Raw genomic sequence first — 23,260 nt, 5'->3', positions numbered from 1 at the left:
GCGCACATATTAGCGTATGAAGTGGCCATTTTCGCATCCTAAGTGCCTTTTCACTGGCGTGCTAACACTTAGCACCCTTTAGTGAATCGAGGCCCTTGTAGTTTGTTAGAAAAACAATTTTAAAAATGCAAAGTAAAAATGGTTTTTAAACTCAGAAAATGTTTAAAAAACATTTTTTTCTCTGCATTTTTAAAATTGATTTTCTCAAAAACTACAGGGTACTTTTGGAAAATTATTTTTTTTCTCTTGTAACCACTATTCTCCTAAACATAGGTAGCAATTTTGGTGTCCATAGCATGTATGGGGCTTTGCTATTAACCACTAAAGTCGGCACAAAATTACGCAAAAATTATATGAAAAAATGTAGCGAAATTATGAAATATTACTATTACATTCAAAATTAATTACTATTTTCTCTGAAATTTTGTGTTACAATTACAATGCGTAATTGCAAATTTTTATGTAAAATTTTGCATATGCAAAATTTTGGACCACCATTGAAAGGCATATACATACAAACAGGCCAAATGGGTCCCAGGGAAGAAGCTAATCATTGAGTACATTGAACATGTGCAGGCCTCCCCTATACTCCAGCCAAGGTTGACATAATTTTTCAAAGTGGGGTAATGTATCTTAAGTTCTGGCACATTCAGAGTGGCTTGCTTCCATTGGGTGGCAATATTATTATTATTATTGTTATTGTTATTTTCAATATTTTTTATTGGGTTAACAATAAACAGAACTATTACAATCCTATAACATTGAATTTTTTAAAATCTTAGAAAGCAAGGTCTTCGTAATCCAGAGCAAACATTCCTGGACAGGTAAAATAGTTACTAGTACAACGATGTACACCATATAAAACCAGAAATAGAAATTAACAAACTGAAGGTAGAACAAGAATCAGTTCAGAAATGGATATGTATAGCCATGGCCGTTTCTACGGCCGTGCGGCCCGTGTGGGCGCCCTGAGCGCTGCTGGGAGGGGGGCGCTGTGATGGAGAGGGGAGCCGCAGCCACGGGGAGGGCAGCCCAACCTCTCCCTCCCTTCCACTCCCCGGGCCGCCCTCCGTGCGATCCCCCCTCGGACTGCAGAGTAATGCAGCAGGGAAGCGCTATAGAAAACTACTCACCTTCCTGGTTCCGATCGCTGCTCTCTCGCCGCCAGTCTCCTCTCTCTCCATACACGCTGATACACACACACGCTGCTTCCGGCTAAACAGGAAGCAGCATGTGTGTGTATCAGCGTCTATGCAGAGAGAGGAGACTGGCGGCGAGAGAGCAGCGATCAGAACCAGGGAGGTGAGTAGTTTTCTATAGCGCTTCCCTGCTGCATTACTCTGCAGTCCGAGGGGGGATCGCATGGAGGGCGGCCCGGGGAGTGGAAGGGAGGGAGAGGTCGGGCTGCCCTCCCCGTGGCTGCGGCTCCCCCCTCTATCATGGGGGGCACCTACCTAACCTATATTGGGGCAGCTACCTATCTAACCTATCCTGGGGGGCACCTACCTATCTAACCTATCCTGGGGGCAACTACCTATCTAACCTATCCTGGGGGGCACCTACCTAATCTAACCTATACTGGGAGGACAGCTACCTAATCTAACCTATACTGGGGGGGCAGCTACCTAATCTAACCTATAATGGGGCAGCTACCTAATCTAACCTATACTGGGGGCAGCTATCTAACCTATACTGGGGGCAGCTACCTATCTAACCTATACTGGGGGCAACTATTCTGGCTACCTATATTAGAGGCACCCACCTAGCTAACCTGTACTGGGGGCACCTACCTATCTAACGTATACCGGGGACGCCTGCCTATCTAACCTATACTGGGGGCAACTATACTGGCTACCTATACTGGAGGCACCTACCTGGCTAACCTATACCGGAGGCAACTATACTGGCTCACCTATGCCTGGCTACCTATACTGGGGGGACCTATAGCTGGCTACCTATACTGGGGTACCTATTCTTGGGGAATCTATACTGAGTGCAACTTGACCTGGCTAACCTATACTGCGGGCACCCATACCTTGCTTCGGGGGGGGCGCAAATTTTACACCCTCGCCCTGGGTGCATTTTAGCCTAGAAACTGCACTGTGTATAGCTACAGCTTCCTCTTGTCAAGGTGGAGTGGGCAGGACATCATGTTGAGTAAAGGAGTATTTAAGTTTTCCTGTGCTGAGAGACTAGCGTAGAATGACAGGGAACCAGGTCTCAGGCCTGAGTAATATCAGGTAGATCTGGATGTGCTCCAAAAAAGGATCTGTAAGATCAGAGGGTAGGGCAGGGAGGAAGGCTGGGATAGGATGGTGGGAGGATCTCTACACTGCTCAGGAAGCTTCCTGTGAGGGCTCAGGTAATATTGGAAGTAATGAGATGAGATAATTTATTCAGATGGAGATATTACGTTTTCCCAGTCAAAAGACCACTCATGTTGCCATAGATTTTGATTATGATGGGATTTTATTAAGAATTCCATTTTAAGATTGTGGTCAGCTAGGTTGGTTACATGGGGGATGGGGGGTATTAGTCTGGTTCCAATTGGACAAGAGAAGATGTCTAGCTGCACACATTAAATGAGTGATCCCCAGTCTTTTTTGTGGGGGAAACTGATCTAAATTTATGAGAAAAAGGGCTAGGAGGGGAAGGGGGAAGGGGGGGGGGGGGGCGCATTTTTCTTTGTTATAGTAGATATGATTTTAAAGATGCAGAGCCAATACGTGGTAAGATAAGGGCTTTCCCAAAGAATGTGTAGAAGTGTACTTGTTTGAAGGCATCCCCTCCAAGATTTCGGGGAATGCTGGTGGGATATTTTAGCTAAGATTGAAGGGGAATATATATATATATATATATATATATATATATATATATATATATATATATATATATATATATATATATATATATATATATATATATATATATATATATATATATATATTACAGGCTCAGCTGTAAAGCTTGCCGCTAACTGTTCAATCCAACTACAAGACACGTCTGATCTCTGTGATTGTCAACAAGGGTTTTACCACCAAGTACCAAGTCATCTGTTCATGGGGGATGAAATACTTATTTTACTCATTACAATGCTCATCATCCTCTGACTTTGGGGAGCTGTTTTTTATGTATTTATTATTATTATTATTATTATTATTATTGTGTTTCTAACAGCTACAATAAACCTACCATTACAATTATAGACTGGCCATTTCTTGATCAGATGGAAAATTAGCAAAATCAGCAGGGGGCCAAATACTTATTTCCCTCACTGGGCTTGATTCACAAAGCGGTGCTAACTGTTAGCACGCTTGTGAAAAGCCCCTAAACATAGTTTGTGCACACTAATTACTGCTCGTGCGCTAAGTTTAGCATTTGCGCGCAAAGTTTAGTGCTTCCCGGTGCGTGCAAAACGTTGCACCGGTTGCGACGCAAACGGCACACCTGGTTCACCTATTACGTCGCATTGGGTGTGCCCTAAATGTCGCATGGGTGCTATGTTTAGTGCGCACCCAATGCGCCGTTATAGACGCATCAGGTGCGCACTTTGCGACATTTCGCGTGCACTGGGCTTAGCGTGTGCAAAGTGTTGCGCGCAAAGTTTTGTGCGCAATAATTTGCGCATGATCTGATTTGACTTGGTGCGTGCTAACTACTTAGCACCCTAGTTAGCACGCCCAAAGCGTTTAGGCACATCAACAACCACCATTAGGACATAGATTCCAATGATGTCAATCTGGAAAAGGGTTAAAGTAAACCCAGCAGCATTTTTAATAGCACATTAAAAATGCATGCTAACAATATTGCTCATTACTAAGAAAAAAAATTACCTCTTCTTTTTTATATTCAAATGTTTGTTAGATGCTTTTATATACATATAATGACTGCTGTAATTAGAAGTAGCAACAAGCAAACAAAAGCTTTTATCAGCCAGGGAGTGGGGAGATAGGACAGTGTACTTCAAAGTGAGAAGTCACACTTGATTGCACACCTTTCCCTGGATAAATAAGGGCAGAGGGAAGGGGTGGGGCAAAATGGCTGCTTCTACAGCTATTAGAAACCAGGACAAACTGCAGAGAAAAGGCTGTTTGGATCCCTTTAAGGATAATCTTTAGCAAAGTATGAAATCCAGGCCAGGTTTGATGGTTCACTTGTTTTGTGTACTTATAAATCAGAGCCCTTGCCTCGGGGCCTGGTGGCTTTTTCTATTGATTTCCCATACAGAATAAAAGTTCATGCCTTTGAAAAATTACAGTATGTTCCTGGAATTTTAGCAATCTTCCTAAAACATCTTGATAATGACGAGGAGAGAGGCCACAGACAGGAGCAGATGATAGATTCCGCCGTTGCTCTTGGTAGCAGTGTTTTTTTCACAGGTAAAGAGATATTTAACAGCCACATTATTTGAATTCAGAGAAAAGGCTCCAATATCGCAGAGTATTTTCCTGCCGCAGCCACGATGCGATTCAACAGTTGAGCCTGCAGAGGGGAAGAGTCAAGCCAGTCAATAAAGCACTCTGCGATATTTCCATACTTAACCACTTCACAACTGAGGGGTTTTAAAGGATACCCGAAGTGATATGTGACATGATGTGATAGACAGTGCCTAGCACACAAATAACTATGCTGTGTTCCTTTTTTTCTTTCTTTGCCTGAAAGAGGTAAATATCAGGTATGTAAGTGGCTGACTCAGTCCTGACTCAGACAGAAACTGACTACAATGTGACCCTCAATGATATGAAATTCCCCCTTTTATCTCTTTCTTGCTCTCAGAAGCCATTTTCTGCTAGGATAATGGTTTATAGTTGGAATTTCTCATCAGTAAGGCCAACATTTTTTTGACTGTCGCCATCTTGTGGCCAGATAGTTAAAACTACATCTACATACATTTTTCAATGAAATAAACACACATTATTACATTTAAAATTAACAGTTTACCCCCCACACCAAAAATTACCCAAATAAAATGTTTAATGAAAAAAAAATGACAATAAAAAAAACAAAAACAAAACAAATAGTTACCTAAGGGTCTGAACTTTTTTAATGTGCATGTGAAGAGGGTATACAGGTAGTCCCTGGTTAACCTGAATCTGTTCTTAAGTTGGAACATTGTGCCATCTCTGTCCCCTTTACCTCCTCTGTGCCCCCCTGTTCCTCCTGTGTCACCTCTGCCCTCTGTAACTGCTTTTACAGGTTTAAAAACTATTTTTTTCTTTGAATTTTTTTAAAATTGATTTTCTCAATCTACAAGTCCAATTAGATTTTTTTTTTAACTTGTTCCCATGGGAACACAGAATCCATGCCGTTCCTATCGGCGGGTCTAGTGTTGGGCGAACAGTGTTCGCCACTGTTCGGGTTCTGCAGAACATCACCCTGTTCGGGTGATGTTCGAGTTCGGCCGAACACCTGACGGTGCTCGGCCAAACCGTTCGGCCACATGGCCGAACTAAGAGCGCATGGCCGAACGTTCCCCGAACGTTCGGCTAGCGCTGTGATTGGCCGAACGGGTCACGTGGTTCGGGCCCGAACGCGCTCTGATTGGCCGAACGGTCACGTGGTTCGGGTAAATAAATACCCGAACCACGTCATATCTCCGCCATTTCTCTGTGGGTTTAGCTTTGGGTAGGCAGGCAGGGTAGTTCGCTCTCCAGCCACGCTAGCCAGGGTCCCCCCCAGTCATTGTGTGTCGCTGCTGGGAACAGTAGTACACCGCTCGCTCAGCCACACTATATATAGCATTGTTTACTGCCACTGTGTACCTTGCTCAGCCACGCTATATATAGCATTGTGTTTTCTGACACTCTGTGTACACGGCTTAGCCTGGCTATATAGCATTGTGTGTACTGCCACTGTGCACCTCGCTCAGCCACGCTATATATAGCATTGTGTTTTCTGACACTCTGTGTACACGGCTTAGCCTGACTATATAGCATTGTGTGTACTGCCACTGTGCACCTCGCTCAGCCACGCTATATATAGCATTGTGTTTTCTGACACTCTGTGTACACGGCTTAGCCTGACTATATAGCATTGTGTGTACTGCCACTGTGCACCTCGCTCAGCCACGCTATATATAGCATTGTGTTTTCTGACACTCTGTGTACACGGCTTAGCCTGACTATATAGCATTGTGTGTACTGCCACTGTGCACCTCGCTCAGCCACGCTATATATAGCATTGTGTTTACTGCCACTCTGTGTACACCGCTCAGCCAGACTATATACCGTTGTTTACTGACACTCTGTGTACACCGCTCAGCCAGACTATATACCATTGTTTACTGACACTCTGTGTACACCGCTCAGCCTGACTATATAGCATTGTGTGTACTGCCACTGTGCACCTCGCTCAGCCACGCTATATATAGCATTGTGTTTTCTGACACTCTGTGTACACGGCTTAGCCTGACTATATAGCATTGTGTGTACTGCCATTGTGCACCTCGCTCAGCCACGCTATATATAGCATTGTGTTTACTGCCACTCTGTGTACACCGCTCAGCCAGACTATATACCGTTGTTTACTGACACTCTGTGTACACCGCTCAGCCAGACTATATACCATTGTTTACTGACACTCTGTGTACACGGCTCAGCCTGACTATATAGCATTGTGTGTACTGCCACTGTGCACCTCGCTCAGCCACGCTATATATAGCATTGTGTTTTCGGACACTCTGTGTACACGGCTTAGCCTGACTATATAGCATTGTGTGTACTGCCACTGTGCACCTCGCTCAGCCACGCTATATATAGCATTGTGTTTACTGCCACTCTGTGTACACCGCTCAGCCAGACTATATACCGTTGTTTACTGACACTCTGTGTACACCGCTCAGCCAGACTATATACCATTGTTTACTGACACTCTGTGTACACGGCTCAGCCTGACTATATAATAATAATAATAATAATAATGGCAGTATTTGTATAGCGCCTTTCTCCTGTCGGACTCAAAGCGCTTGTGAGGCAGCCACTAGAGCGCACTCAGTAGGCAGTAGCAGTGTTAGGGAGTCTTGCCCAATGAACTCCTTACTGAATTACTGGCTTACTGAACAGGCAGAGCCAAGATTCGAACCCTGGTCTCCCATGTCAGAGGCAGAGCCCTTAACCAGTACACCATCCAGCCACAGCCATATAGCATTGTGTGTACTGCCACTGTGCACCTCGCTCAGCCACGCTATATATAGCATTGTGTTTTCTGACACTCTGTGTACACGGCTTAGCCTGACTATATAGCATTGTGTGTACTGCCACTGTGCACCTCGCTCAGCCACGCTATATATAGCATTGTGTTTACTGCCACTCTGTGTACACCGCTCAGCCAGACTATATACCATTGTTAACTGACACTCTGTGTACACCGCTCAGCCAGACTATATACCATTGTTTACTGACACTCTGTGTACACGGCTCAGCCTGACTATATAGCATTGTGTGTACTTCCACTCTGTGTACACCGCTTAGCCAGACTATATAGCATTGTGTGTACTGCCACTGTGTACCTCGCTCAGCCACGCTATATATAGCATTGTTTACTGACACTCTGTGTACACGGCTCAGCCAGACTATATAGCATTGTGTGTACTTCCACTCTGTGTACACCGCTCAGCCAGACTATATAGCATTGTGTGTACTGCCACTGTGTACCTCGCTCAGCCACGCTATATATAGCATTGTTTACTGACACTCTGTGTACACGGCTCAGCCAGACTATACAGCATTGTGTGTACTGCCACTCTGTGTACACGGCTCAGCCAGACTATATATCATTGTGTGTACTGCCACTCTGTGTACACCGCTCAGCCAGACTATATAGCATTGTGTGTACTGCCACTCTGTGTACACCGCTCAGCCAGACTATATAGCATTGTGTGTACTGCCACTCTGTGTACACGGCTCAGCCAGACTATATAGCATTGTGTTTACTTCCACTCTGTGTCTGCTGGGCCTGGGAACAGTAGTACACCGCTCACCCGCCACTGTATAGCATTGTGCTCTGTGTCGCTGCTGGGAATAGTGGTACTGTATAGCATTTCTGTACTGCCACTGTACTGCTGCCAGTCAGCGTGTACTGTAAGGATAAGTGAAATGAGGAAGAAATCCGGTGAAAGAGGAAGGGGCAAGGGAAGAGGTGTTTCCCCTGACGGTTCACGTACAGGCCACAGGGGAGCACCCAAGAAAACCCACTCAATACCGCCCATGTTGTCCAGGACAACAACCTTCACAAATCCAAAAGAACAGGACCAGATAATTACTTGGATGACCTCTCAAGCGTCCAGCAGTGGGTTAAGCAGCACCAGCACATCACGCACGAGGTCCGAGTCCTCAGCCAGTTACAAGGAGCCAGTGGGCACAAAGCTGACACAACCGGCAGCGACACCACGCACACAACTGCCAGATAACCAGTCCGATGAATTACCTCAGGACACAATGGGGTATTCGCAGGAGCTATTCCCAGCCCAACAAACTTCCACCTTTCAAAGGTCAATGGAGGAACAGCCAGAAATGTTGTGCCCGGATTCACAACCATTAACTGTGGGAAATGCACCGCGCACTGAAATACAAGGCGAGTCCGAGGAGGACTCGGAAACCCAAATCCCAGAGCAAGTTGGGCAGGAGGGGTTGCAATTGCAGGAGGTCGGCCGACAAGATCTGGAAGACGACGTTGGAGTGAGCTGCGCAGAGGTTGTTCTGGGGAGCTCTACTCCACGGCGGCGGCCCCCCACAATGACATATGACGAGTTTCAGGAGATGGAAGAGGAGGGTATGGACAATGTGGACATAGACCCAGATTTTGTTTGTGACCGAGAACATCGCCGTCGTAGCAGCAGCACAGATGAGTCTGTTGAAGAACCCACTGCTGCACGAGTTCGCCTTGTGCCACAAGGTAGGCGGCGCGCAATTTCAGGCACCACAAGCGTGGAAGTTCAAGTGAGAGGCAAAAGAGGAGCAAACAGAAATCGCCAGCAAGGCAGGTGCTCCAAAGTCTGGGCTTTCTTTGAAGACTGCACTGAGGATGTTACCATGGCGATTTGCAAGGTGTGCAAGACCCGCCTGAGCAGGGGGAAAAGTATTAACAACCTCTCCACCACCAGCATGAGCCGCCACATGCTATCCAAACATCCCACTCTGTGGGCAAACTCGGCAGGACAGGGTACCAGCAACACTGCCTCCCTTGGGTTCACCAGACTCACCACCAGACCCGCCTCAGCAGCAGCAGTAGCCCAGCCATTGCGTGGTTCACAACATTCACAAACATCAGACGACGCTGACACTGTCACTTTCCGGAGTAGTGCTCTTGAGGTCTCCCAGTGTTCATCAAACACAACAACCAATAGCCCTTCCGTGTGCAGCGCTACGGTTCAGTTGTCTGTGTCGGAGATGTTTGAGCGCAAGAGGAAATTGCCAGCAAATGACCCCCGGGCCGTGGCAGTAACAGCCAGCATAGCCAAGCTTCTGGCCTGCGAAATGCTGCCATATCGAGTGGTGGAGACAAACAGCTTCAAGGGCATGATGTCAGTGGCCATCCCACGTTACGTGGTTCCCAGCCGCTACCACTTTGCGCGCTCTGCAGTGCCTGAGTTGCATGAGCACGTGGTCAGCAAAATAACCCGAAGCTTGAAGAATGCTGTTGCCTGCAAGGTTCACCTCACCACTGACACCTGGACGAGTGCGTTCGGCCAGGGTCGATACATCTCCCTTACCGCGCACTGGGTGAACCTTGTGGAGCCTGGCAGCGATTCCTCACCTGCTACGGCGCGGGTGTTGCCCACGCCGCAAACAGCTGCACCGCCGTCCCTCCCACTGGATAACAACAGCAGCACCTACCTCTCTGACTCCTTCTCCTCCAACGCATCTCAAAGCTGTACCTCATCCGGAAACGCTAACCCAGCAGCAGTAGGATCGTGGAAGCAGTGCAGCACAGCTGTTGGCATGCGTCAGCAAGCGTTGCTGAAGCTGATCTGCCTTGGGGATAAGCAACACACAGGGGAGGAAATTTGGAAGGGAATAAAGGAACAGACGGATTTGTGGCTGGCACCGCTGGACCTGAAACCGGGCATGGTTGTGTGTGATAATGGGAGTAATCTCATTCACGCTTTAAGGTTGGCTAAGCTGACACACATCCCTTGCCTGGCGCACGTGATGAGCCTAGTAGTTCAGCGGTTCCTGAGGACATACCCAGGCGTGGCCGATCTTCTGTTGAAGGTGCGTCGAGTGGCCAAACATTGTAGAAATTCCAGTACTGCTTCGGGGGCACTCGCCAAGATGCAGGAGCGCTTCAATCTCCCCCACTATCGCTTGCTGTGTGATGTCCCTACGCGCTGGAATTCTACGCTGCACATGCTAGCCCGCTTTTGCGAGCAGAAGAGTGCAGTGGTCCAGTACATGACGGCGCAGTACCGAGGCGCATCCGGACAGCTGCCAAGCTTCTGTGGATCCGATTGGGCCAACATGTTGGACCTCTGCCAAGTCCTCCAAAATTTTGAGCAATCCACGTTGCTTGTGAGCAGTGACAACTCTTCAGTCAGCATTACCATACCACTGCTGTGTTTACTGAAGAGGTCAATGTTGAAAATCAAGGAAACAGCTGTCATGATGCAACTGGGGGAATCTGAAGGAGAAAACGATCAGCGTGATGGTACCAACATCAGGCCATCCGCCTCAGGGAACGCTGGCCCCAGCAGCTATGACGAAGAAGAGGAGGAGGAACAGCTGGAGTTGGAGCAGGAATTTCATGCCACCACTGACGAGGGCCAGAGCGGTGCACGTTGGACTTCCACAATTCAGCGCGAATGGTCAGCAGAAGCAGACCAGGAGGAAGGTGACGACTATGATGCATCACAACAACTATCACAACGCTCACAAGAGGATGATGAGGATTCTGGTAGGACTCTGGCACACATGGCTCAATTCATGCTAGACTGCATTGAACGCGACCCACGCATTGTGCGCATTCTGGACAACACCAATTACTGGGTTTATACCCTTCTGGATCCACGGTACAAACACAATGTTCCAAAACTGCTTGAAGAAAGAGTCAGACAGGTCAAAATGAAAGAATACCAGCAGGCCCTTGTGGAGACTTTAGAGAGGAGATTGACATCCTCCCCCTCCTCTAGCCAGTTGTACGCCGACAGACTGACTTCCGCAAACCCAGGACGACCAGGAGGGCAGCAAACAACGCAAGCCGCAGCTAGTGCCCAAAAGGGAATGGTATCGGCAGTGTCCTTGGAGTGGGAACATTTTCTGACACCCATGCAGCAGCAGCCCACTGAACAGCAAGCGTGCAGATCCACCTCCAACACCGATCGCCTGGAGAAGATGGTCAAGGACTACATGTCAGATGACGTAGCTGTGTCGAACAATCCATCTGCACTCTTCAACTATTGGGTATCGAAGCTAGACACCTGGCACGAACTGGCAATGTACGCAATAGAGGTGCTGGCTTGCCCGGCAGCCAGCGTTATGTCGGAACGCTGTTTCAGTGCTGCCGGAGGCATCGTCACAGATCGGCGTATCCGCCTCTCCACAGAAAATGCAGACCGTCTGACTCAAATTAAAATGAATCAATCCTGGATTGGAAATGACTACGCAACACTCCAGGACCCCAACCAAGTAACATGACCAATGAACATCTGGGATGGTGTAGCGTTTCCGGTCCCTGTTTATTGAACCTCTCATCTGTATTACATTTATGACTGCATGGCGGCAAAAAGCATTGCTGCTATATCCGCACGCTTTTTGTCCTCATGCAAGGCCTGGGTTGTTGTGTCTCAAAAAGCATGGCCTTCTCCTCCTGCGCCTGCTCCTGTTCCATCACGTCTGCTGCTGCTGGGTTAGCGTTGCCGCGTGGTCCCTGTTTATTGAACCACTTATTTTTATTACATTTATGACTGCATGGCGGTACAAAGCATGCTATCCGCACGCTTTTTGTCCTCATGCAAGGCCTGGGTTGTTGTGTCTCAAAAAGCATGGCCTTCTCCTCCTGCGCCTGCTCCTGTTCCATCACGTCTGCTGCTGCTGGGTTAGCGTTGCCGCGTGGTCCCTGTTTATTGAACCACTTATCTTTATTACATTTATGACTGCATGGCAGTACAAAGCATGCTATCCGCACGCTTTTTGTCCTCATGCAAGGCCTGGGTTGTTGTGTCTCAAAAAGCATGGCCTTCTCCTCCTGCGCCTGCTCCTGTTCCATCACGTGTGCTGCTGCTGCTGCTGGGTTAGCGTTGCCGGTCCCTGTTTATGGAACCTCTTATTTTTATTACATTTATGACTGCATGGCGGTACAAAGCATGCTATCCGCATGCTTCTTGTCCTCATGCAAGGCCTGGGTTGTTGTGTCTCACAAAGCGTGGCCTTCTCCTCCTGCACCTCCTCCTGTTCCATCACGTGTGCTGCTGCTGGGTTAGCGTTGCCGCGTGGTCCCTGTTTATTGAACCACTTATCTTTATTACATTTATGACTGCATGGCGGTACAAAGCATGCTATCCGCACGCTTCTTGTCCTCATGCAAGGCCTGGGTTGTTGTGTCTCACAAAGCGTGGCCTTCTCCTCCTGCGCCTCCTCCTGTTCCATCACGTCTGCTGCTGCTGGGTTAGCGTTGCCGCGTGGTCCCTGTTTATTGAACCACTTATCTTTATTACATTTATGACTGCATGGCGGTACAAAGCATGCTATCCGCACGCTTCTTGTCCTCATGCAAGGCCTGAGTTGTTGTGTCTCAAAGCGTGGCCTTCTCCTCCTGCGCCTCCTCCTGTTCCATCACGTGTGCTGCTGCTGGTGCTGGGTTAGCGTTACCGGTCCCTTTTCGTGGAACCTCTTCTCTGTATTACATTTATGACTGCATGGCGAAAAAAAGCATGTTACCTGTGCAAAGAAACATGACATTTTCCACATTTAAAAGACAGTTTTTCCTTTGAAACTTTACAATCAATTTTATCAAAAACTATAAGCTCTTTTTGCAAAAATTTTTTTCCTCTTGTACCCACTCCCAAGGTGCACATGCCCTGTAAATTTGGGGTATGTAGCATGTAAGGAGGCTTTACAAAGCACAAAAGTTCGGGTCCCCATTGACTTCCATTATGTTCGGAGTTCGGCTCGAACACCCGAACATCGCGGCCATGTTCGGCCTGTTCGGCCCGAACCCGAACATCTAGATGTTCGCCCAACACTAGGCGGGTCGTTCGTAAGTTGGGTGTTCGTAAGTCGGGGACTACCTGTATTATGAACATTTTTTAAATTATAAGCTTGTAAATAGTAATAGATGCAAAACTGAAAAAATGCACCTTTATTTCAAATAAAATATTGGCGCCATACATTGTGATAGGGACATAATTTAAATGGTGTAATAACTGAGAGAAATGGGTAAAAGAAAATACACAAGTTTTAATCATGGTAGCATGTATTATTTTAAAGCTATAATGGCTGAAAACTGAGAAATAATGAATTGTTTCTATTTTTTTTCTTAATAATCCAGTGAAAATGCATTTAGAAAATAATAATTCTTAGCAAAATGAACAACCCAAAGAAAGCCTAATTGGTGGTGGAAAAAAAAAAGATATAGGTCAATTCATTTGGGTTAATTAATGATAAAGTTATTGGCGAATGAATGGGAGGTGAAAATTGCTCTGATGCATAAGGTGAAAAATACCCGCAGGCTGAAATGGTTAAGCTCAGAGAAATTACAGTTTAACCAGTTCGCATTCAGTCATTTTTCACTTTATGCATCCGAGCTATGTTCACCTCCCATTCATTAGCCTATAACTTTATTACTACTTATCACAATGAACTGATCTATATCTTGTTTTTTCCACCACCAATTAGGCTTTCTTTGGGGGGTACATTTTACTAAGAGCCACTTTACTGTAAATGCATTTTAAAGAGAACCCGAGGTGGGATTTACTTATGCTAGTGGGGCACAGAGGCTGGTTGTGCACACTAACACCAGCCTCTGTTGCCCCATGGTGTGCCTCCAAGACCCCCCTGCGCGCCGCTATACCCCCCGCAGTGCTGGCGACACGCAGCGTGTCGCCAGCACAATGTTTACCTCTCGCCTGTCTGTTAGCGCCGCTCCCCCGCCTCCTCCGTATCGGCGCTACCCGCCCGCGTCCCTTCCCTCCCGCTGATTGGAGGGAAATGACACGGGCGGGTAGCGCCGACACGGAGGAGGCGGGGGAGTGGCGCTAACAGACAGGCGAGAGGTAAACATTGTGCTGGCGACATGCTGCATGTCACCAGCACTGCGGGGGGTATAGCGGCGTGCAGGGGGGTCTTGGAGGCACACCATGGGGCAACAGAGGCTGGTGTTAGTGTGCACAACCAGCCTCTGTGCCCCACTAGCATAAGTAAATCCCACCTCGGGTTCTCTTTAAAGGGAAGAATAACTCATTATTTCTCACTTTTCGGCAATTATAGTTTTAAAATAATACATGCCTCCATAATTAAAACCCACGTATTGTATATGCCCATTTGTCCCAGTTATTACACCGTTTAAATTATGTCCCTATCACAATGTATGGCGACAATATTTTATTTGGAAATAAAAGTGCATTTTTTCCGTTTTGCATTCATCACTATTTACAAGCTTATAATTAAAAAAAATAGAAATATTTCATCTTTACATAGATATTTAAAAAGTTTAGACCCTTAGGTAAATATTTGTGTTTTTTTTTTTTTTTAATTAAACATTTTATGTGGGTATTTTTGGGAGGTTGGGATTGAAATTGTATTTTTTTTTGTAAATGTGTATTTTTATTTTTATTTAACATTTAGATGTAGTTTACTTTTTGGCCACAAGATGGCAGCCATGAGTTTGTTTACAGTGACGTCACTCTAAGCGTAACACGTACGCTTAGAGCGACATAGGGGAACGTAGGCAGCAGAAAAAGCGTAGCTTCCGAGAGAAGCTGTAGCTTTCTCTGCGGGTGAGAGGAATCAGTGATCGGGCATCGTTGCCCGATTCACTGATTTGCCGGCTAACAAACCGCGGGCCAGGATCGCGCGCGATCGGCCACGGGAACGCACAGGAGCGCACATGGCTTCCTGGACGTGAGTTTCACGTCCAGGAATGTCAAATAGTTAAAAAACATTTTTCCTTTGCATTTTAACCCTCCTGGCGGTTTAATTATTTCTGCCAGGAGGCAGCACAGCAGTTTTTTTTTTTTTTTTAAATCATGTAGCGAGCCTAGGGCTCGCTACATGATAGCCGCTGCTCAGCGGCACCCCCCCGCCCGCTTCTATCGCCTTCGGCGATCTCCAATCAGGAAATCCCGTTCAAAGAACGGGATTTCCTGGAGGGATTCCCCCGTCACCATGGCGACGGGGCGGGATGACATCAGCGATGTCAGCGACGTTGTGACGACATTGGGAGTCCCGGTCCACCCCTCGGCGCTGCCTGGCACTGATTGGCCAGGCAGCGCACGGGGTCTGGGGGGGGGGCCGCACGGCACGACGGATAGCGGCGATCGAGCGCGGGGCGGCGGCGATTGGTGTGCTGACGCAGCTAGCAAAGTGCTAGCTGTGTCCAGCAAAAAAAAAAATTAAGTAAATCGGCCCAGTAGGGCCTGAGAAAACCTCCTGCGCGGCTTACCCCAAACTACGTTCGGGGTTACCGCCAGGAAAGTTAAAATCCATTTTCTCAAAAACTGTAAGGTCTTTTTGTAACATTTTGGTGGCAACAGCATGTATGATGCTTTGCTATTAACCGCTAGAGTCGGCACAAAATAACATAAAAATTACACCAAATTACGAATCATAACAATAACAGATGAAATTTCTTATGATTTTCCCCAAAATTTCACATTACGATTTGACATCGTAATGACAAATTTTGATGTGAAAATACATCTATGTGATCTCATCATCACTAAACATAACCCTTCCTAACAAAATGTACTATCCTCCTTCCATGTTTCTACAACGTCAGTACAAATTACTTTTTATTTACTTTTCAATCTTACTTTTCAATTACAAATTAATTACCGCAGATGATTTTTCTGCAGATGGTTTTGTAGTTTTTAAGTGCAAGTTTTTTACACGCATTATCCACGTTGTTTTATACCTCTTTAAAGGAAACCTAAGAGGAAATAAGTTGCGGGATTTATACTTACTTGGGGCTTCCTCCAGTCCTCTTGAGGCCGCTTGGTCTCTCTCCATTTCCCTGGGCGGCTCCAGACCTCCGCTGGATGGCACGGTACTCTAACCGAGTTGTGTTTCATTGCGTCGGGCTCCCATGGCAGGGAAAATTCTGTACCTGCCCAGTCATGATAATGGGGTGCGCATGTGCGACAAAGTGTTTTTTGGCCAGAGTACCTGGTCATCCAGTGGGGGGGTCGAAGCAGCTTAGGGAGACGGCAAGGGATACCCCCTTGCCGTTCTGCACCACTCGCTATGTCTCATATTCATGACGTCATCCAGTGACATCTTGAAACATAGTGAGTGGTGCAAAGCAGCAAGAGGAAATCTCTGCTGAAGACCGGCACTGATAAACTGCTGCATGCAGCAGCATGTGGGGGGTTGCGGGTACATTGCGGGGGGATGCGGGCACAGCGGGCCAACAGGGGTCCCAGGCAGCCTAAATACAGACTCTCCTGCTCTAACTATTGCAAGGGGGGGGGGGGGAGGGGAAGGAAAGCCCCAGGCTGACCACAAAGGCATTGGGGTCACAGGCAGCCTAATTACAGACACTGCCCTCTGACTACTGTGGGGGACACAGGCACAGCAGACATCACTATGGGGACAGGGGCTGTCTTACACCTTGGGACACATCTGGCTACAGGGAGTAGGGGCTGCCTCATACTGGGGGACACATCTGGCTAATTATTCTTGGTATGGGGATGCCTCATTGTGTGGGGGCACATCTGACTTTTTATATAGAGGAGGGCGCTATACTGGGGTACCAGGGGTATAAGTAGGTACCTCTGCTTATAGACGGGTCGGCTTATATATGAGTATATGCAGTATTTATTTCCTTTTAAACAAAACCAGTTCCCTGGCTGTCCAACTGATCCTCTGCTTTTAATACATTTAGCTGTAGATCCCAAACAAGCATGCAGCAGATCAGGGGTCTGACATTATTGTCAGATCTGACAAGATTAGCTGCATGCTTGTTTCTGGTGTTATTCAGATACTACTGTAGCCAAATAGATCAGCTGGGCTGCCAGGCAACTGGTATGGGTTAAAGGAAAATACATGTGGCAGCCTCCATTTACCTTTCATTTCAGCTGTCCTTTAAAACCAAAATTAACTTCCCTGGCGGTATGATTTTTTTCACCTATTTTTTTTTTAGCATGTAGCTAGCCTAGCGCTAGCTACATGCTTCCCCCCTCCCTGCAGCGTCCCCCCGTACCGTACGATCGCGCCGGCAATCATGCCCATCCGGAAATCCTGTTCTGCACGGGATTTCCTTGAGGGCTTCCCCGTCAACTCGGCGACGAACAGAGTGACGTCATCGACGTCGTGACATCACAGGGAGTCCCGATCCACCCCATAGCCTAGCCTGGCGGCGATTGGTCAGGCTGCACAAGGGGTATGCGGGGGCCCTGTATCGCGGCGGGTCCCCACTCAGGCTAAAAAGTCACTCTCTGTAGAAGGAAAGAAGGGGTGTTCACCCATCCACCAGGTGGATAACAATAATTGCAATGGAAACAGAGGCGCCAGCAGAGTAAAAATTGACCATAGGTAAAAACAGATAAAGGTTGGGGGGCAAGGATGGACTTACCTCCCCAATACCAAACACAACCACTATGTATGGTTTAAACAAGATTTAATTAATAAAGTAATGAGTTACTCCTATCTGTATTAATGTGTTGCATTTGTTCTGGAGTACGAATTAAATCTTGTTTAAACCATACATAGTGGTTGTGTTTGGTTTTGGGGAGGTAAGTCCATCCTTGCACTCCAACCTTTATCTGTTTTTACCTATGATCAATTTTTACTCTGCTGGCGCCTCTGTTTCCACTGCAATGACATTACTGATGCTTTGGGGGGATTATTATTAACATGAAAAAGGTTTTGGGGATGGGGCACTTTTGAGTGTTACAGTTTGCAGGGCAGGGAAATTCATGGATTTGTAGTCATGGTCTTTAACAAATCAAAATATATTAAAAATAATGAACAAAAGGTTAGCCAGCTGGATCACTAGTGGAGCAAAGATTAAAGAGAATCTGTATTGTTAAAATCGCACAAAAGTAAACATACCAGTGCGTTAGGGGACATCTCCTATTACCCTCTGTCACAATTTCACCACTCCCCGCTACATTAAAAGTGGTCAAAAACAGTTTTAAAAAGTTTGTTTATAAACAAACAAAATGGCGGAAGTAGGTTGATGTACAGTATGTCCACACATAGAAAATACATCCATACACAAGCAGGCTGTATACAGGCTTCCTTTGAATCTCAAGAGATCATTTGTGTGTTTACCCCCTGCAGCTCTCATCCACTAAAGAGTGACAGGCTGATTGTTTCTTCCTGCAGACAGCTCTGTGGTGTCTGTAATTCCTCAGCATGTGACAGCCCAGGCAGCCAGCTCCTTTCACAGCCTAAAGCCTCATCTACACGCGTAGATGAGGCTCCGATGTGTGTTATCAATCGAGCCGCATCAGCGGCTCGATTGATAAGATCCGACAGGTCGGATCTTGCTACCACCGATTCCCTGCTCGTTCCCCGTGAGGGGACAATGGCAGGGAATCGAGCCAAAGATAAGTGGCGTGGGGACGAGCGGGTATCGAATCTGGCGCACGCGTGGGCGAGCGGGGATGCGGCGGGGACGCGGAAGAGGCGAATCGGAGCCTCATCTACACGTGTAGATGAGGCTTAACCCCCTTGCCGTTCCAATTCTGACGGCAAGGGGGCAGCACAGCACTTTTTTTTTTTTTTTAAATCATGTAGCGAGCCCAGGGCTCGCTACATGATAGCCGCTCTAATAGCCCTTCCACGATCAGAGTAAGAAGGAAATCCCGTTCAGAACGGGATTTCCTGCTGGGCTTTCCTGATCGCCATGGCAACCGGGCGGGATGACGTCACCGACGTCATGGACGTTGGGACGTCACAGGGAATCCCGATCCACCCCTCAGCGCTACCTGGCACTGATTGGCCAGGCTGCGCAAGGGGTCTGGAGGGGGGGGCGGGTATCGGCGAATCGGCGGTGATCGGCAGCGATCGGAATATGCACGCAGCTAGCAAAGTGCTAGCTGCATGCAGTAACAAAAAAAAATTTGAAAATCGGCCCAGCGGGGCCGGAGAAATCCTTCTGCGCAGGTTACCCCGAGCTGAGCTCAGGATAACCGGCAAGAAGGTGAACAGAGGACGATTTATCCAGCTTGTAAAAGATAAGAGAGCAGAGAGGCTGCCTAATGTAAATAACACACACAGGAGTGTGCATGGAGGGGGCCTGGAGGGGGGGCGTGCATAACAGATCAAACAACACTGAAGAGTTGTCAGCCTTCCAGACACAGGGCGACAAATCCGACAGGTTAAAGATAAGTTGATTTATTACAGAGACGGTGATAGTAGAAAGTGCTGCAGTAAGCCAGAGCACATTAGAATAGGTTTAGGAACTTGTAGGATGCTAGAAAACAGGATGAAATTTTTGTTACAGTCTCTTTAAACCATCATTTGTTTGTGTCTTTAGGCTGTGAATTGTATATTTGTGTTACTTAAGGGTAAATCCTAATACACTAGCTGAAGCTAAGAAAGGACTTGGCAGGTTCATTTGAATACCTACATATAATTATTACAGAGCGGTATGGCATTACCTGCTGTCAGAGTGTAGGTCACACATTGGTCCTCCTCTCCACTGCAGGTCATGGTATTGGTAGTGTCACAAGAGGCGGATGTATATGAGTCACAAGTCTTGCATTTCACAGCGTTCGGTGTGGAGGTAGTCGCTGCATATTAAGTAAAAATATTTGTTAAAAGATTGTTGTTGTAAACCATTGTTAGTGCTTCAAAAGTATTTTTGAAATTGACTATCATTAAAATGATTTATATAACTTACCAAAACTGACTGTAAGCTCAAATTACACTTCTACATAAAGGACATCCGAGGTGAAGATAAACTGATGATAAAAACAATTGTATGTATCCTCCTTCTACTAAAAATGACTTTTTTTAGATATCCCACAGTTTTATTTTATATTTACATTTAGTTTTTAAGTTTTTACTGCTTCATTGTCTCTGCTCAATGACACCTTCATTCAAGTATGCCAGAGCTCAAATCTATGAATAAATGAACTTGTGTATCTCTTTCCTGCTCTCAGAAGCCATTTACTGACAGAAAAGTATTTTATGACTGTAATTACTAATCAGTGAGGGTTATGCTATAGGCTGACCAAGTCAGACCCGGGCCTGACCCAGATAGAAACTGTCACTTGCATATCTGATAACTCTTTCAGGCAGAGAAAAAAAAAAAAAAAAGGAACACAGCCTAGTTATTTGTATGATTGGACTGTACATACACATGTCTGTCTCATCATGTCACCTCAGTTGTCCTTTAAGCCTGGAATTTGTGCACTCTCTGGATAGAGAAATTGTATTTTACCTGTTAGTAGTTTCAAATTAAATATTTTGTTTGAAATTGCTGGTGCACTCTAAACCTCTGCCCGCAAATCTCATCTGGCTGCCCAGTGTGGCCAATAGTATTAAAATATTCGGGAATTGGCTTTTTTTATGGAAAAAAGGGAAAAAATCTTTAGTCCTTTTTTAAGGTGTTCCACTTCACCCACAGCAGACTCTTTGTATATGTAGAAAGGACCATAAAGTAGGCAACATGCAAAGTCTTATGATACAAAAATCTGAAAAAAACTTTATTTGACATAAATACGAGGTATTTCCATAAAAATCTCTGTAAGGGGTTCCTTATTTCAATTTCAATAAAGGCATCCAAAGACAGGGATAAAGTGCTCAATTGGCAATATATGCTTAATACATTTGATTTCTAGGCAACGACACGTTCGTTTTGGGCACACTGACGCCCTTCGTCAGGCCACTGTACAAAGCACAATCTATATCCCCTATGGGTATAGAATGGTAGGAGCATCAGAGGAAAACAAACCAACCATCTGAGCCAACCAGATGGAATACGCACAATCCTTGTGGTCAGCAAACATCTAAGCCAGACAGCTATAGTAGGATTGTGCTTATTCCATCTGGTTGGCTCAGATGGTTGAGTTGTTTTCCTCTGATGCTCCTACCATGCTGTACCCATAGGGGATATAGAGTGTGCTTTGTACAGTGGCCTGACGAAGGGCATCTGTGTGCCTGAAACGAGCGTGTTGTTGTCTAGTAATCAAATGTATTAAGCATACATTGCCAATTGAGCACTTTATCCCTGTCTTTGGATGCCTTTATTGAAATTGAAATAAGGAGCCCCTTACAGAGATTTTTATGGAAATACCTCGTATTTATGTCAAATAAAGATTTTTTCTGATTTTTGTACCGTAAGACTTTGCATGTTGCCTACTTTATGGTCCTTTCTACATATACAAAGTGCCTAGTGTGGCCATGCAAAGCGGGCAGCAGGGGACAGTTATAGTTACCTCTTCTGTATGGCTTTTTTTCTTTCTCCATACCCTGCTCTGAACTCCCGACAAGTCTTCTGGGTCCTGATCACATCTGCTCACATGATATGACGTGATTGGGATTCAGAAGATCGTGTCAGCTTTACAGCGCCATCTGGTGGAGGACGAGGGGTGATGGAAGAAATGGAAAAGACTCTTCCATCACTCCTTTTTCAACCCCCGGGTAGTGCTGTAAAGCTGACACGGTCTCCTGGATCCTGATCGTATGTTATATCATGTGATCGGACCTCAAAGGACATGTCAGGGTTACTTGCCACCCCGGGGGAGGAAGGTGAAGCTGCTCCAGCCATTCCGACCGGTAACTATAAAAGCTCCCTGCCACCCACTCTGCATACCCTGCCTACCCTGCCAGGCTGGGGAAGGCACGCTTCCCCAGCGGCAGGAAAAATTCAGCCCTGCAGCCAAATAAAGTTTTACTGTAACAGGTTAAAGTAGACGTGACGTGAAAAGTAAAGTGTACCTGTAGGGTCTTTTTACACTTAGGCTACATTCACAGTGCCTGTTGCATTCCCTGTAACAGCAGAAAAGGAGTGCTTAAGAAAAGCAGTGATGCACATTATTTGTGTGTTGTGTCGGATACAGTGAAGTATGCAGTTAATGAAAAGTATGCTTCACTTTTACTGTTTGGGCATGTGTTTAGCTTGTCCAAGCAGGACAGTTGCAGAGGGAAGGAGAGAGCTATTTAAACATTCTTATAGCCGCCTGCAGCCCATCACCTCAGTCACCCGACACCCTAGCTCTCCAGAAGGTCTGATAAGACTCACACCAATTGGCGTAAAGTCCTGGGGCTTCAGCCTATGAGAGACGATTGCTCTCCGGTGTCCCAGAGGGGACAGCCATTTCCCACGGCTGTCCCTAGGACAGCGCTGCCTTAGATCACAGCGCTGTACAGCCTAATTCGCCGTCTAACAGTCTCTGTGTGGCAATCGCCACTGGGAGACTGAAGGCGGAGCAGAGCTTCGTCTTCCAAGCGGAGATGCGCGTGAATCGGCGCATGAGATTTCCTGCTAGCCCCATAGAAGGCCATTCACGCCAATCGCCGTTGAGCGGTCCTGGGGTTGCCGCCGCATTCACACCACTTGGCGTGGAGCGGTCAGCTAGTTTCGTTGTGATAAGTAGTACTAAAGCTATAGGCAAATTAATAGAAAGGAGAGCTGACAGGTGAAAATTGCTCTGTTTTTTTAAGGGGAAAAACCCTTTGAGGTGAAGTGGTTAAAATGTTTTAAAACTCTGGTGCGTGTAATATATATATATTTTTTTATAAATCCCCTTATCATTAGGGGGGTTGTTCAGTAAGATTTGAATTATGCTCTAATGGTTATAGCTAAAATATGATGCTGACTGCCACTTTCATCCACTATTTAGGAAAATCAGAGGAAAATATCCTTTGCACTTTGCATAACAATTTGGAACGTAGTGTGTATATATATATGTAAATTCAAAATGTATTCATTTAATCCCTTCAAATCTCATAATCCTCATAATGTGTTTAATCACCATACAATATCTTGCAAAAAGCTCTGTATCATTGTTTATTTTGTTTATTTGTAGAGAATGATATGAAAAAAGCTTTTGTAAGAAGGGATGAGCTTCCAAATTCTGATTTGATTTCCAAGTTTCGATCAGAAATCGGCTTTCCCCGGTGGAAAGGGGTATGCTGAAATCTGAATTCTGCAG

At 46.2% G+C, this 23,260-nt stretch overlaps 1 protein-coding gene across 4 annotated transcripts in view; it reads right to left on the bottom strand.

Annotated features, from left to right (window-relative positions):
* Positions 1–3,141: 3,141 nt before the first annotated feature.
* The window catches only part of LOC137522940 (serine-rich adhesin for platelets-like), a 292,674-nt gene continuing 272,555 nt past the window's right edge, over positions 3,142–23,260 (bottom strand). For 3 of the 4 annotated variants that reach the window (XM_068243098.1, XM_068243097.1, XM_068243096.1), the window contains exons 16-17: positions 19,760–19,891; positions 3,142–4,482 (exon numbers count right to left, since the gene is read on the bottom strand). In XM_068243098.1, coding sequence (XP_068099199.1) covers positions 4,286–4,482; positions 19,760–19,891 — 329 coding nt within the window. In that variant the 3' untranslated portion in view covers positions 3,142–4,285. Of the gene's footprint in view, positions 4,483–19,759; positions 19,892–22,043; positions 22,095–23,260 lie in introns of those variants that run through there. The other variant, XM_068243100.1, reaches the window with a different exon arrangement.

Source organism: Hyperolius riggenbachi, chromosome 6 (genome assembly GCF_040937935.1).
Source record: "Hyperolius riggenbachi isolate aHypRig1 chromosome 6, aHypRig1.pri, whole genome shotgun sequence".
NCBI lineage: Eukaryota > Metazoa > Chordata > Amphibia > Anura > Hyperoliidae > Hyperolius > Hyperolius riggenbachi.
The sequence above is the reverse complement of the archived record's forward strand: the minus strand, read 5'-3'. Positions and strand labels throughout refer to the sequence as shown.